General features: G+C 34.1%; 1 protein-coding gene across 3 annotated transcripts in view; it reads right to left on the bottom strand.

Annotated features, from left to right (window-relative positions):
- The window catches only part of LOC115229660 (4-nitrophenylphosphatase-like), a 31956-nt gene extending 18266 nt beyond the window's left edge, over nt 1-13690 (bottom strand). The window contains exon 1 of one of the 3 annotated variants that reach the window (XR_003883349.2): nt 8500-8691. Coding sequence is in view for 2 of the 3 variants with exons in the window: in XM_036499296.1 (XP_036355189.1) it covers nt 13541-13622 (82 nt within the window). In the remaining variant the exon portion in view is untranslated. Of the gene's footprint in view, nt 1-6855; nt 6941-8499; nt 8692-13540 lie in introns of those variants that run through there. The other 2 variants (XM_036499296.1, XM_036499298.1) reach the window with 2 other exon arrangements.
- Between the last annotated feature and the right edge of the window lie 1341 nt (nt 13691-15031).

The raw sequence follows: 15031 nt of genomic DNA, 5'->3' as shown, positions 1-15031 counted from the left end.
GTAAAATTCTTTTAATTTTTAGTTTGCTTTGATGTTAAATTTATATATTTTAATTTTAGTTCAAATTTTAATCTGTAATCTATTTAAAGGTTTAAATTTTTAAAACTCCTTTAATGGTTTTAATTTAAAATTATACCCTACTTTTTAAATGTTATTTGACTTTTAAATAACTTAGTTTGACTTTATCTTATTTCAGCCTCACATCTCTCAATCTATCAGTATTTTATATCCTAGCAAACAAAAGCTTTCTCAACCTCCACATCACAATATGATTACTACTGATATTTCATTCCTTTTCTAATACAATTCCCCTACTACGCTTGATAGCACCAATAACCAAATGCTCTTTTCTACTCTAGGCACAAGGCCTGAAATTTTTAGGGTGGGGGCCAGTTGATTAGATTGACCCCAGTATGCAACTGGTACTTAATTTATTGACCCCCCCCCAAAAAAAAAGGATGAAAGGTAAAGCCGACCTCGTTGGAATTTGAACTCAGAACATAAAGACAGACGAAGTACCGCTAAGCATTTCACCCAGTGTGCTAACGTTTCTCCCAAACCTATAACCAAATATTGATGTATTTTGGGATGGTCATTTTGTTTTGTTTTTTTTTTGGTCTTTTTGCCAAATAAATACACACACTATATATTCATTCTTCACTCATTTATTACTGTTCTTATTTAACTCATGTCCATTATCCAGAAAATTTCATCATACATCTGTGACCTCTTCAGTGATGCTTTCCATCTTCATGTGTGCTCCTGCTCTATTTAGTCCATTCTGTTCTTCTACGATGTGTATCATACATATCATAGAAGAACAGAATGGACTAAGCAGAGCAGGAACACACATAAGGACAGAAAATTCCACTGAAGAGGTCACAGATGTGTGACAAAAGATTTCTAGACAGTGGACACGAGTTAAAATAAGAACAGTAATAAACAAGTGAAGAATGAATATATAGTGTGTATGTTTATTTGGCAAAAAAAAAAAAATTTGACCATCCCGAGAAATACAACAATATCTGTTTCAACACGTGGTTTCACATCAGGAATCTTGCAACACAAATTCATAGACGTAAATTTGGAGAATATCTAACCTAAAAACAATGCAAATATGTTCATGTGTGTTGACCTGATTACAAACACTAATGTTTTATGACTGTCCTTTTCCCAAATTTCAGCCATCCTTTCCCTCTCCTCATATCGACCCCTTCCTCTCTTCTTTCCTTTCCTTCTCTTTACCTTATTGTAACTTGTCTTCTTTTGCTTCTTTATCTCTATTCCACTTGCTTTTCCCTTTTCTTTTCCTCTCTCCTCCATGCACATACCATTCTTTGTTATAGCCAGAAATGGCTCTGACAAAATAACATTAATTTTTTGGGTTGTGCAAGTTTTCTCAACTGATCAATAGATCAATTGAATAAACCTATCAGTAATGTACCTATAATGACTAGTGGAAACAGCTGTAATGCAAATTTACTCTAATAAAAGAAAAATATGAAATGACCATTATTTACACCTTTTCTTATATATTACCATGTAAAAACCAGTTTGACTGGAGTGAAACTATGAATTTACAATATAGAATGGTGATGAACTTATGACCCTGCCATAAGAATCTAAACAATATTGTTAGCAGTCCATGAGCAGTACATGCACTGAACAAAAGAAACAAATTCCAGTGCTCCTCTATCACCATTAGTTTGCTCACTTGACATCACACTACTCATGAATACAAATAGAGATTTCTTTACTGCATTGTCAACATCAATGAAAAATGGTGTCTTTACATCTGTATGAAGCAGAAAAAAGAACAGTTGAAGCCTGACAAACAAGCAAAACCTTGAGTTAAGACATTCACATGCTATTGGAATGTGCAATGAAGGAGACTATATATATGACTGATTTGTTAAAACTGATGATGAAAAACAGAGATTAAAATAAGGCGGAAAAAAAAATGAATGAATTCATCTGACAACCCAATAAGCAACTAGTAAAAACCTTTAATGAATTTGGCTCAGAGAAAATCATATTGGTAATTACCGAGAAGAGAAAAAGATTTGAGATCATTAAGACATAAACACTTATAGTGCTTTCTATATAAAGATAAATTATGAAATCCATAAGTCACAAGTTAGTAGGGCCAGAGATGTATGGTACAGACTATAACAGGATTCTGTATCTCCTGTATAACAGATCCAACTGAAAATTTGGGAAAAGGACAGTCACATTAGTGTTTGTAATCAGGTCAACACACATGAACATAGTGACCCTATTTACTAATCCTTATTCCTTGGTCTAAGAGACTTTCTTCAAATTAAGTTCACACACACACACAATTTTCTTTTAATAAATAGCAGCAGTAGATATTTTGTTGTGGAGTAAGCTGACACCCCCGCACATGACTATCAGTGAACTGAACAAGTCTTACAAATAGATGAGCCAGTAGATATGAGGTCAAATTGTGAGAGCATTAGTCTCATTATTGATTCAGCATTGGAGTATTGGACTGTTATGGTACAAAATGTTACAATAACATACCCAACTTGTTACATTGCTTATTGTTATATGGTTATATTTGGTACTGTGATATACTCTCTCTCACTCACACACACACATCATATACTGTCACTGACAACAAGAAGTGTTCAAGACTCACTCAAAATTCTTGTGAATTGTATATTTTTGGTTCATGAGATCAAAAAATTCATCTTGTTTATCATGAAAGAATTACTATCAGCCATAACAGAGTTGCAAAAACAACAACATGAGGTTTTACAGGTTCTCCTCAAGAAAATGAAAAATGCTACAAATGCATTCACACCAGATTCGTTGGCAAGTTTCATTGCCAAATTTAGATATAATCCAGATGAAGGTGTTACATTTGCCACTTACTATAGTTGGTTTGAGGAAATATTCAAGAAGGAATGTTTAGACTGGAAAGAAGACCAAAAGACAAGACTTTTACTAAGAAAATTAGCACCGGTGGAACATAAGAAGTATATTGATTATATACTACCCAAAAAACCTGGAGAACTACAATTTGAGGACACACTAAGCACATCATTAAATTTTTTTTGTTCAACACGAGATGGTCCTGTTTAAATCTGATGAAAAATGTAGAGAATGGCTTCATGCTGGAATAGTAAACTGTGAGTGTGAAAAGTTCAAATTAAAGGAACTGATAACAGATATGTTTAAGTGACTGATATTCATTCAAAGACTAACAGTACAACAAGATTTGGAAATTCACCCAAGGACATAGACTAAGATAGAACAGAACCAGGATATTATTCTTCAACAGTTATCAGAAGACTGCCAGTGAACCAGTGGTGGTGCCCCAGCATGGCCGCGGCCTTCGGGCTAAAACATTTTTAAGGATTTATGACAATGAGAGAATACAGGAATATGACATAGCAAACATACAGGCTATAATGGCCAAAGGAAAACATTAGAAAATGCAAAGTGGATCCGTGCATGAGATGTGGTCAAATACATGACCAGTACGACTGTCCATTCAAAAATCTTAAAAATTCCCATTGTTGTACTAAAATAAGGAAAGAATCCAAAAATGATGCATATAGAAAACAATAAAAATGTATTTGGTGTATCTGAAAATGATAAGGATAATGAAATACATAGAAGGTTTGTAAACATAAAAATAAATGGAACAAACGTCAGATTACAGCGCAATACTGGGAGTGATATAACTATACTAGACTACCTGTGACCCATTGGGTCACCAACAGTTCAAGGTACCCAAAAAAACCACACATCTCAGAAATCCATGGTCCAATTTATGTGAAACTTCTGTTATTCTGTGTGTATTTACATTTAAATGGTACCTTACTTTCAAAGCATTTTTCCCATTATATGCCAGTTTGGCTATTTATAAAGGTACCTGAAAAATACTGCATATCTCGGTAACTCATAGTCCAATTTATGCAAAACTTGTTTTATTCTGTTTGTATTCACATGAACATCTGATTCATGACATCTACTTTTGTCTCTTTCCCTCTGTTTTGTCAGATGTTCAGCTCTTGCTTTATCAATCTCTTCGACCCTTCTATTCACATGCCTGTCGCAATCTTGGGTGAATATTTCATAAAGGACCCATTCGTACTTCGGAGTGAATTTTTTCACAGATTTTTTTCAAGTGCATTCAACATACCTCACCTCCAAACCTACTTCAAAGCACTTTCTTCCAGAAAAGAAAGGGGGGAGGGGTTGTGGAGTTTCCCATCAATGGAGTTTTGTTTTGTGGGGTTTTTTTTTTGTTTTCCAGGTTACTTTGCATGCTTTCAACAAATATGACATCGATATCACACATAAATGGTTCCGTTGAGTCACTAACAGTTCAGGTTAAAAAACATTGAAACTGAATTCAACATTGCATTGAAATGAAGGAAATTACTTACACTTGTCTTAGTTTTTCCTTTTCCTTTCATGTTCTGATGTTGGAAGGAATATTTTCTCATTGTGATGTTATTACAGTTTGTTCGCAAGAATGCTTTTAATGACAACATTCTTGGTTGACAGGGTATCCTTCTGAAACACTTTGAAATTCTTTTATTTTCTGCACCTAAGGAACACATAGAGTTGACCATGTTGGAATACAGGTTGTTCCAGATATCAAGACATTCTTCATAGTTTGTCCTTGTGCTTTATGATTTGTCATAGCGAAGCTTGATTGAACTGAGAATTGGCTTCGCTGCAAAGAGATTTTAAAAAAAATTTTATCTAGTTTCAGCTCACAAGATGTGGCCATGCTGGGGCACCACCATTATAGCCTCACCTTCAGATAGATTAATTGTTATTCTTTGTATCATAAGGATTTCATTTCTGAAAGCAGCAATGTTGATTCTCACTACTATGAGATTGTCATGCAGTTCTTCCACAATCATATGCATTCCATTACAAAGCCTTGGAGGATTCAAGTTTCTCATTAGAATTATGGGCAATCCTTTTTTCAATTCCAGCTTATGTGGCGGCAGTCCTGATAGTTCAACCAAATCAAGGAATTCAGTTGGGAAATGAGTGGCATTGGCATCACAGAATTATAGGATCGGTACTCTTTTATGATTCCAGGGAAGAATCTGATACAGATGGAATTGACGCTTCTCGTCATTTGATTGAGAGGTACTAAGATGCAATTGTTCGAAAACACTTCACCTGGATTGTCGATCCATAGTTGTTTCTTGGAGAACCATTTCTTTTGGCAAAATAATTTCATCATTTTCAATTTTTTTGGATCTTATCTTCTCCAATATCCAATAGGAACTGTGAGTAGTCCTCTGCTCCTTCACTTAATTGCTTGTTTGTCTTCCAACTGAAATTTTTCAAAGATAAGTATGATTTTGTAATGCAAGCATTTTCCATGTCTGCATCATTTTCCCTTTTCACTACTTGCAGAAACATATGGAAATCACCACAGCAAGTTGTCAAAATTCCACTGAATAGCTTATTGCTGTCGCATATGTCATGTAAAGTAAGGTCAACAGCTTCAAAACTTTGCCTCCAAATCATAGGACACTCATCCCAAACAATCAACCTTGTATGCTGGAAGAGGTTTGCCGTATTTGAGTCTTTATCAATGTTCCACAGACCATTGCCTTTCACTGGGAAATTCTGAGTTTTCCACCAACAGGGTTTTGTTTTGTGAGCATTTTTTTCTCTTTTCCGGGTTATTTCACATGCTTTCAATGAATGTGACATTGAAATCATGCGTAAACAGCTCCTTTCCCCAGAAAAAGAAAGATTTGCTGCTACTTCTTGCATGCGCTGCTACCATGTAACAGGCATTTTGGGTCCTTTATCATAAATAGCTGTTATGTGGTAGCAGGACAAGCTAGAAATAGCAGCCAAATCTTTGGTGGAGAGATACACTGAATGCACTTGAAAAAACCTATGGAAAAAATCATTTCACACCAAGGTTACAAATGGGTCTTTTACGAAATATTTACCATATTTTTAAAGTCATTTTCATTTTAAAATATTTTTTAAACATGCCAAAAATATTTTTGTAATATTTTTGAAAATTATTTTTAAAAAGATTAAAATATTGTCTGTTTAAAGAAAGCTAAAATATAAATACTTACTGTACAAACAACTTACATGTTTGAAATCACATTCACTTAAAAATATTTCTAAATGATTAAAATATTGTGTTTAACAAAAGTGAAAACAGAAACATTCAGTGTAAAAAACAACTTGTATTTTTTTTTTTTTTTTGACAAGTTAAAGTCACTAATTATAATGTGTTTAATTGAAAGGTTAGAGTTTCTTCCCTTTCAGGGTTAAGTTATTTTCAGAGTATTTTCCCATTATGCACTATTTTAGGTATTTATACCCCCAAAACCGCCAATATCTAAGAACCAGTAGTCCTATTTATGCAAAACTAGTTTTATTCCGTCTGTATTTACATTTCAGGAGGACTTTAATTCATAGTATTTTCCCATTATGTCCCAATTTGGCTATGTAACATTGCAAGCAAGATGGAAGTTCATTTTTAATATAATATAGAGTAAATAACAAAACATGGAGTGTGTTAGGTAAGCCAGTACTAAGGAAAACTACAAAAGCTAAATAATACGAATAACCTATTTGGAATGTATTGGATGGAGAAATTCGATCTCTGGGATTTACCCATTAACACTATTACAAAAATGAAATAAGTACAAGCACAAGTTCTAACACAAATTGCAAAAGGAATTAAAGAAAGTATTCCCAGATGTATTTTCAGATGAACTAGATGCATGTTCAAAAACAAAAGCAAAATCTGAGAGAATGCAGTACCAATTTTTAAACCAAAAAGAAGTGTGCCGTATGCAGTGTTAGAACAAATAAACTTAGAGAGACTAGAAAAAATTGGAGTTATCCAAAAAGTTAAATACTCTGAATGGGCATCATCAGCTGTGTACATTAAGAAAAAGAATAATAAAATCAGAGTGCGCTAATTTTTCCACTGGGTTAAACATATGACTTAAATCATTCAACTATCTGCTGCCTACTTTGAAGGACATATTTGCGAAATTAAACGGTTGGAAGATATTTTCTAAATTGGATCTCTCTGATGCATATCTACAAACTGAAGTAGATGATGAATGCTCTAAATACCTAACAATTAACACACATAAAGGACTGTATAAATACAACAGGTTACCATTTGGTATAAAAGTCACAACGGCGATCTTCCAACAGATTATGGATACAATGTTAGCAGACTGTGAATTTTCAATTGCATATCTTGATGACATATTGGTTAAGAGTGAATCAAGAAGTCTGCATGTATAACATGTGAAAAAGGTATTTAAAAAACTGAGTGAATACAGGTTCAAGCTGAGTACAGGTAAGTGTGATTTATTTTTGCTTAAAATTAGATATTTGGGGCAAATCATAGATAGAAAGGGACGGTGTCCAGATCCTACCAGGGCATCAGCAATTAAAAATATGCCCCCACCAAAGAATGTGGCAACATTATAAGCATTTTGAGGTTTGGTGAATTATTACCAAAGTTACATCCCTAATGTTCATAACTTGTGAGCACCATTAAATTACCTACTAAAGAAAGGAATGAAATGGAATTTGATACAAAGATGCCAAGAAGTTGTCAAACAGCTAAAAGATATATTAATGTCAGAGTTATCTTTAGCACACTATAATCTGAAAAAGGAAATTATAAGGAAATCACAAAACATTGGCTTAGTCCATAATAAAAGAAGCTATGCTTAAAAGAGACATTAATTATTCTCTTTCTACACAACTCCTCAATACTATATAAATTTTCCAACACCATTTAATCTTGCAAACGTAGGTTTTACTCAATATTTATGTATTATGATTCTAGATAGAGTTGAGAACCAGCTACCACACCCATTGAAGCTTTTTCTGAAAAATAAAACAATATTTATTCCAAGACCTATTCTTTGTAAGCCTAGTATTTATTCTACCAGTCTCTTTTGCTGGACCACTAAGTTACGGAGATGTAAACACACCAACATCAGTTGTCAAGTGATGGTGGGGGGACAAACACAGACACACAAACATATACATATATATACAATGGGCTTCTATATATACAATGGGCTTCTTTCAGTTTCTGTCTACCAAATCCACTCACAAGGCTTTGGTCGGCCCGAGGCTATAGCAGAAAACACTTGCCCAAGATGCCATGCAGCGGGCAAGCTACTTACCACACAGCCACTCCTGTGCCTATACATGCATGCATACATACATACATATATGCATACATACATACATACATACATCCATACATACATATATATATATATATATAATCGAAACTGGTTTCAAAAGAAAAAGACTACACATGGTATAAATAGGGGAAAAGTAAAAAGAAACAAAGAAAATACATACTAGGTATAGAAGTAATGGCTTTCTTTTATAAAAACAAAGATATATACATACAGATAAATGATTTGAGGAGGAATTAAGAAGTATAAAATCATTATTATGAGTCAATATAGAAAGTCATACCGGTTTTGTCATTGCTGTTCACTGACTTTGAATCAACACCGATTTCCAAATGGTGTTGGATCTAATAGTACCCGAGTGAAAAGATTGCATGCAAGGGAGGTAAGCAGTTCTGAAAGTGATGCAATTAAGGTAGATATGATTAATAGAATATGAATGGTATATGGGATGTATGAGGATTAGTGGTATTATTAGTATTAGTAAGGTTAGTAGTGTCTGTATTAAGTTGTGTGTTCATGTTAAGTTGTGGTTGATATTAAAGTTGCCTGTTTATTTAATCTTTGCTGCACTGAGATGTTCTTGAAACATTAATAGAGAGAGAAGATTAAGAAGTATGGTTTAAGGTTCCTAGTACATCGCTCTATGTGCTCACTGACCTGCATCTGTCTATATTGTAGGAAGCAGATTTGTTCTTTGTTAAGTGTTGTTCTTTGTCTGAGGGACATTCGTGTTTGGCCTATATATATATATATATATATATATATATGAATATATATGTATAAAGATATGTATGTATATATATATATATAATATATATATATATATATATAATATATATATATATATATATATATATATATATATATATGAATATATATGTATAAAGATATGTATGTATATATATATATATATATATATATATAGAGAGAGAGAGAGAGAGAGAGAGAGAGAAATATATATCTATATAGAAATATATTACAGATATAGGGTAAAAATTATTAATTTAATAAAATTAACAAATTTTACCAAGTAGTTTTCAGTATGGAAAAGAACCATATTTGGTAAAAACTTATACAAAAAGTTGTTTTTATATATAATTATAATAATAACTAAGGGTTTAGCAACAAGCTGCTTGACCACACACCGAAAATTTTAGAAATAGCAGCCAAAAGATTGTTATTTCTTTTTTCTACAAAATATGTCTCCACAGATAACACTTATTTGTAACTCATTTCATTATTTTTCTTCTTTTTGCCTATGTGAGTTACAAATAAGTGCTATCTGTGGAGACATATTTTGTAGAAAAAAGAAATAACAATCTTTTGGCTGCTATTTCTAAAATTTTTGGTATGTGGTCAAGCAACTTGTTGCTAAACCCTTAATCTCTCTCTATATAAACGGCAGTTTGTCTGTGCGTGTTTCTGTGTGTCTGTTTGCTTGTACCCTCACCCTGACCACGGCTTTCAACCGATTCTGATGACACTTGACACACACATAGCCCAATGTCATAATTCAAAACTAACGCAGCGAAAATTTTGAAAAGTTCCCCCAGTTCTGAAAAAAATCGATAAATTCGACATGGGGTCGAGAATCAGAAACACAAACCCCAAACTGTCTAGGGGACGCAACTCCACCTTTTTTTAACTAAAAAAAATTTACCATCATTTTTTTCCATATTTTTGCTATTTTTTGACTATAACTCTCTAAAAATGCTTTATAGTTATTTCCCTTACAAACCTGAGCAACGCCGGGCGATACTGCTAGTTATTAATATATAGAAATATATATATATATAAATATATGAATATATATATAAATATATATATATGTATATATATAAATATCTAAATGTATATATATATAAATATCTAAATGTATATATATAAATATCTAAATGTATATATATATCTAAATATCTAAATGTATGTATATATATATATATATATATATATATTATATATATATATATATATATATATATATACAAGCAGTATATATATATACACAAGCAGTATAGCCGGGATTAAGTTAGGAGTATTAAGTTAATCAAGTTTCAAAACAAAGTAACACTGACAGGAAATATGAGCGAAATCCGTTGAAAATGTTAAACATTTGGCTGAAAATGGGTTGCAGACAATTTGATTGGAAATCCCATAAGAATCAGTGTATCGATTTTTCCACTCATTGATTGGGGTTTTTGGGGGGGAGGAGAGAACAAAATACGTCAAAATTGGTAAAAGTTATGGTTGAAAATAGGGTGTAGCCAATCTTAGTGGGAAATCCTATAAGGAATCGGTTTATTGATTTTTCATCCTGATTGAATGGAAAACCCTATAAGGAATCAGTTTATTGATTTTTTTTTACACCAAATAGGACTTAACCAAGCACAACATTGCTGATTCAAAAATGTCTATATTTATACTTTAAAGTTGGTTTCCACACCCAACCCAGTTCTGCAGAATCAGTGTCACGACAGGAACGCATGGGTTGGGAGTTTGACCAGCAGAAGCAATCAGGTTGCACATGCTGGCCCTTTCAAAAACTTCTAAGGCTTCCACTTCACCCAACCCCATTTTTCGGATCCCAAAGAGGGTTTTGTAGCATTTTCGGAGGTCACAGGAATTCATTCAATGAAAAAAATTCCCAATTTTTTCCAAACAAAAATAAGGGATTTGCAGCATATTAGAAGGTCAGGGTACTTGATTCCATGCAAAAAAAAAATCCGATTTTTATTTTTTTCCCTTAGTGAAAATCATGTGGATGAAAAGACCAATGGAGTGGGAGTAAAATTTCTGAGGCTTCCACCTCACCCCACCCTGTTTTTCAGATCCCAAAAAGGGTTTTGTAGCATATTAGGAAGTCACAGGAATTCATTTAACGAAGAAAAAAAATTTCCAATAATTCTGGGATGGGGGGCTCCCCCCTTGGCCTACCCAACTTTTTTCTGAATCAAAATAAGGGATTTGCAGCATATTACGAGGTCAGGGTACTTGATTCCATGCAAAAAAGCCGAGCTTTTTTTCTTACTGAAAATTGTGCAGGTGTTAATCTGAAAATTTACCCTTTGTTTTTCTTTTTCGCCATTGCTAAACAGGGGACTTAACTCATGTTAGCAAACTTATGGATTTCACCAACATGGAAACTGGTAAAAGTTATGGTTGAATGTAGATTTTACAGCTATCCGCAGGTACCTTGGGAAAAGTAAGTTGACAAAAACACAGCCAGGGTCGTAACCAATTTCCTCCTAAAATTGGAGCAACATGCATGCTAATTTGTGAACGTACAGAAATTACATTCGCATACTCACACACACACACCCTACCTTTTACGTATATATACATATATATATATATATATATATTATATATATATATATAATATATATATATATATATATATATATATAGTGGAAAATGTGACATTTATATTGTGTAATTCACTGACAAATTGTTACCTACCTCTTTGTTTTTTTGTTGTTAAATAAATGGATTCTCAACAAAACACTTTTTCCTCGGTGTAAAATAAAAACAAAACTCTTTCACACCCAAAGTAATGTGTGTGTATGAGAGGGGGAAGAAAGATAAACTATTAAAATAAATAAATAAGTGATTTAAAATAAATATATTTTAATTGTTGTGTGAGAAAGTATATTATAAAATATAGTGTCTTTCAAATAATTATAAAATATAGTGTCTTTCAAAAACAACCTAAATTTGAAGACTATATCTCGTGTTTAAGAAAAAAATTTTACATTTTTATTGTTGATGAATGCTGTCTCGTACTATCTCTCCCTCACACACACTTTTTCTTTACATTTGTTTTTGTTAAACACTGTCAAACTCCCTCTTTTTCTCTCACACACACACTTTCTATTTACATTTTTTGTTAGATGCAGTCAAACTCTCTCTCTTCCTCACACACACACACATGCACTTTCACTTCGCTATAGCAAGAAAGGGTCTTAACTCATGTTAGCAAACTTCAAAATTGGTAAACGTTAGGGTTGAAAATCAATTTTTACGGCTATCCGTGGGTGTCTCGGGAAAAATAATTTGACAAAACCCAGCTAGGCTCGTAACGAATGTCCTAAAATTGGAGTGACATGTGTACTAATTTGTGGACATGCATAAATTACATTCACGTACACACACACAAACCTCACTTTTATAGATATACAGATATATATCTCTATATATAAAACTGAAATGCGTTTTTACCGCTTGGATCGCTTTCAAGGCCACTACATCCTGTCCGATTCACTCCAAAATTTACAGGGACATATAAAATGAGGTGACGATGCCGGTGGGCTACCTTAGAAATCCCTATCTTAAAAGGTGTCGTTGCTAGGGGCCAAAAACCCACTTTGACAAGTCCACTCCCGTTCTTTTACGTATATGTCTTCCTCACTCACTCACACTATTTCCTCCATTCCCCTCTAACTCCCTTTCACTTTCCCTTTATAAGTTCGTCAAACGGCGTTCTTTTATGTATCTGTCTGCATTCGTAGAGAGAATTAATCGAGAACAAATATTATGAATCAGATATTTCTTGCGTTCATTTATATATGTGTGTGTGTGTGTGTTCTATATATAAATATGTATATATAATGTATATATACAAAGTCTATATTTCTGTATTTATGTATATTAAACTTTTTAATACTTTTTGATAGTTACGTAAAGGGAACTGGTTGCTTCTTTACACTTTTTGGGTGCAACTTGGGTGCGAGACAGATAATTTTCTCTGTTAATTACGTGACCAACAGGGGTCTAACAGGGGGAAATTATGCCTAAACATGAGCGCAGCGCATGTGAACATCCGACGTGCTTTGAGTCGGGAGAAGAATTGAGCTGACGCAGATGTGTTGCAAAACAAGGGAGTACACGTACAGAACAGAGGTGCATGAGTGCAATAGGTCTTGCTAGGCTGAAATACAGTGTACAGTATTGAATATGCCAGTGATTAATGCAGTAAAGCTGAGGCTGCCAGCCAGTGCTTCAGCTATTATATGCCTCGGTCATGCAGGAACAAAAGTGTGGCATGCTGGCGCGTTGTAAGGAACAAACAACTTTCTCTATGTATGCGTGACCGACCTAGGGTCTTACAGAGATGAGTTGTGTTTACAAGGGCACATTGAGCATGGAAAACAAGCGAGAAAGGCATGTGTGGCGTATGAATGTGACAGAGATAGCATTTGTGTGTGTATTAACTATGTGTGTTCGTGTGTGCGACAAAAGTACAAACAAGGTGTATGCGGGCAAAACAAAATACAGCGCATAGGAAAAGTCTCTCAGGTATTTCAGACAAGATAGAGTTAATTTACCAGTTCGTAGTAAAGTACATAATAGCAGTTCGTTCTGTAACAGGATGTTCGGATCACAAGTGCAGATGCCGGTTGAACACATGTCGTGTAGCGGTTGTGGCTTCAATGCTGTGCCAGGTTACATTGGTACAGAAGATCTCGCAGGTAGTGCTGTGCTGTTAACCTCGGTGAAAATCATAACAGCATGAAAGCTAAACCTGAATGAGTGCTATGTACATATTAGTGTTGCAGGAGTTGATGGCGACAGAGATGGAGACGACGTGAAGTTGAAGGACGACGATGGTGATGGCGACGGCAGAGAAAGGCGACGTTGAGATGAAGGCGTCGGTGGCGTTGCTGGTGTATGTTAGCGTCGTCATTGGCTGGAGCAGGAACACGACTGGCTGGTCTGGTCGTCTGTCGCTGGAACTGGAACATGGTTGAGTAAGCTCTGTGTGGATGAAGAATGCGGCGGATTGATTGGTTCAGACTAGGTAGAAACTAGATTTTAGCTAAGTGTTCTATGGTCTATGACCAGAACTCGGGAAACTTGCTTGACTGTTCTATGGTCTATGACCAGAACTCGGGAAACTTGCTTGACTGTTCTATGGTCTATGACCAGAACTTGGGGTCACCACTGTAAAGGGAACTGGTTGCTTCTTTACACTTTTTGGGTGCAACTTGGGTGCAACACAATTTCCTTTCTTTTGTTTCTAGAAACTACCAGTCAGGAACAAAACGCAAGTTTAAAAATATATATGATTCTTTATTCTCTTATTCACAAATGAAGCACGTTGGTATATTAGTATCCACTTAGTTCAACACAGCAAGGCTGAATTTTAACGTTTGTAAGAATCTTACAACAATTCAGCAGCAATAGAACAGGTCAAATCCTTAGCGTCTGGGACAGGAGAATAGGCTGATCACACGTTTAAAAATACGTCCTTTCTCTTCGATCACCGTGTCTCAATTCAACGACGCTATTAAGGAACGCGATAGAATTTCTTCCCCAGTCTCTAGCACATGTGCATGAGGGAACTTCCTTATGCCTTTCCAGAAGGTTCCAACCCCGCACACGCACACTGAAGAAGGACGTTCCGCACACGCACACTGAAGAATACGTTCCGCACACACACACTGAAGAATACGTACCGCACACGCACACTGAAGAATGACGTTGCGTGTGCGCACACTGGAATATGACGTCACTACAGTTATATATATTTTTAAACAAATTATAAATATAATTTAATAATTTTTATTTTAAATTTAAATGATTTAAATTTTTCAATTTTATATTTTATATATTTTCTATATTATATTTTTATTTTTATGTTTTTGTTTTTGGTTTTTCACTGTTTGATTTGCCTATTAGTGGTTTTATCTCTAATTTAATTTATACATATATATATGTATACATTTGTATATATAATGCGTGCACACACACACACACACACACATATATATATACACGTATATATATATATATATATATATATATATATATAATGT

This window comes from Octopus sinensis, unplaced genomic scaffold, assembly GCF_006345805.1.
Source record: "Octopus sinensis unplaced genomic scaffold, ASM634580v1 Contig13456, whole genome shotgun sequence".
Lineage (NCBI taxonomy): Eukaryota > Metazoa > Mollusca > Cephalopoda > Octopoda > Octopodidae > Octopus > Octopus sinensis.
This window is presented reverse-complemented; position numbering and strand designations above follow the sequence as displayed.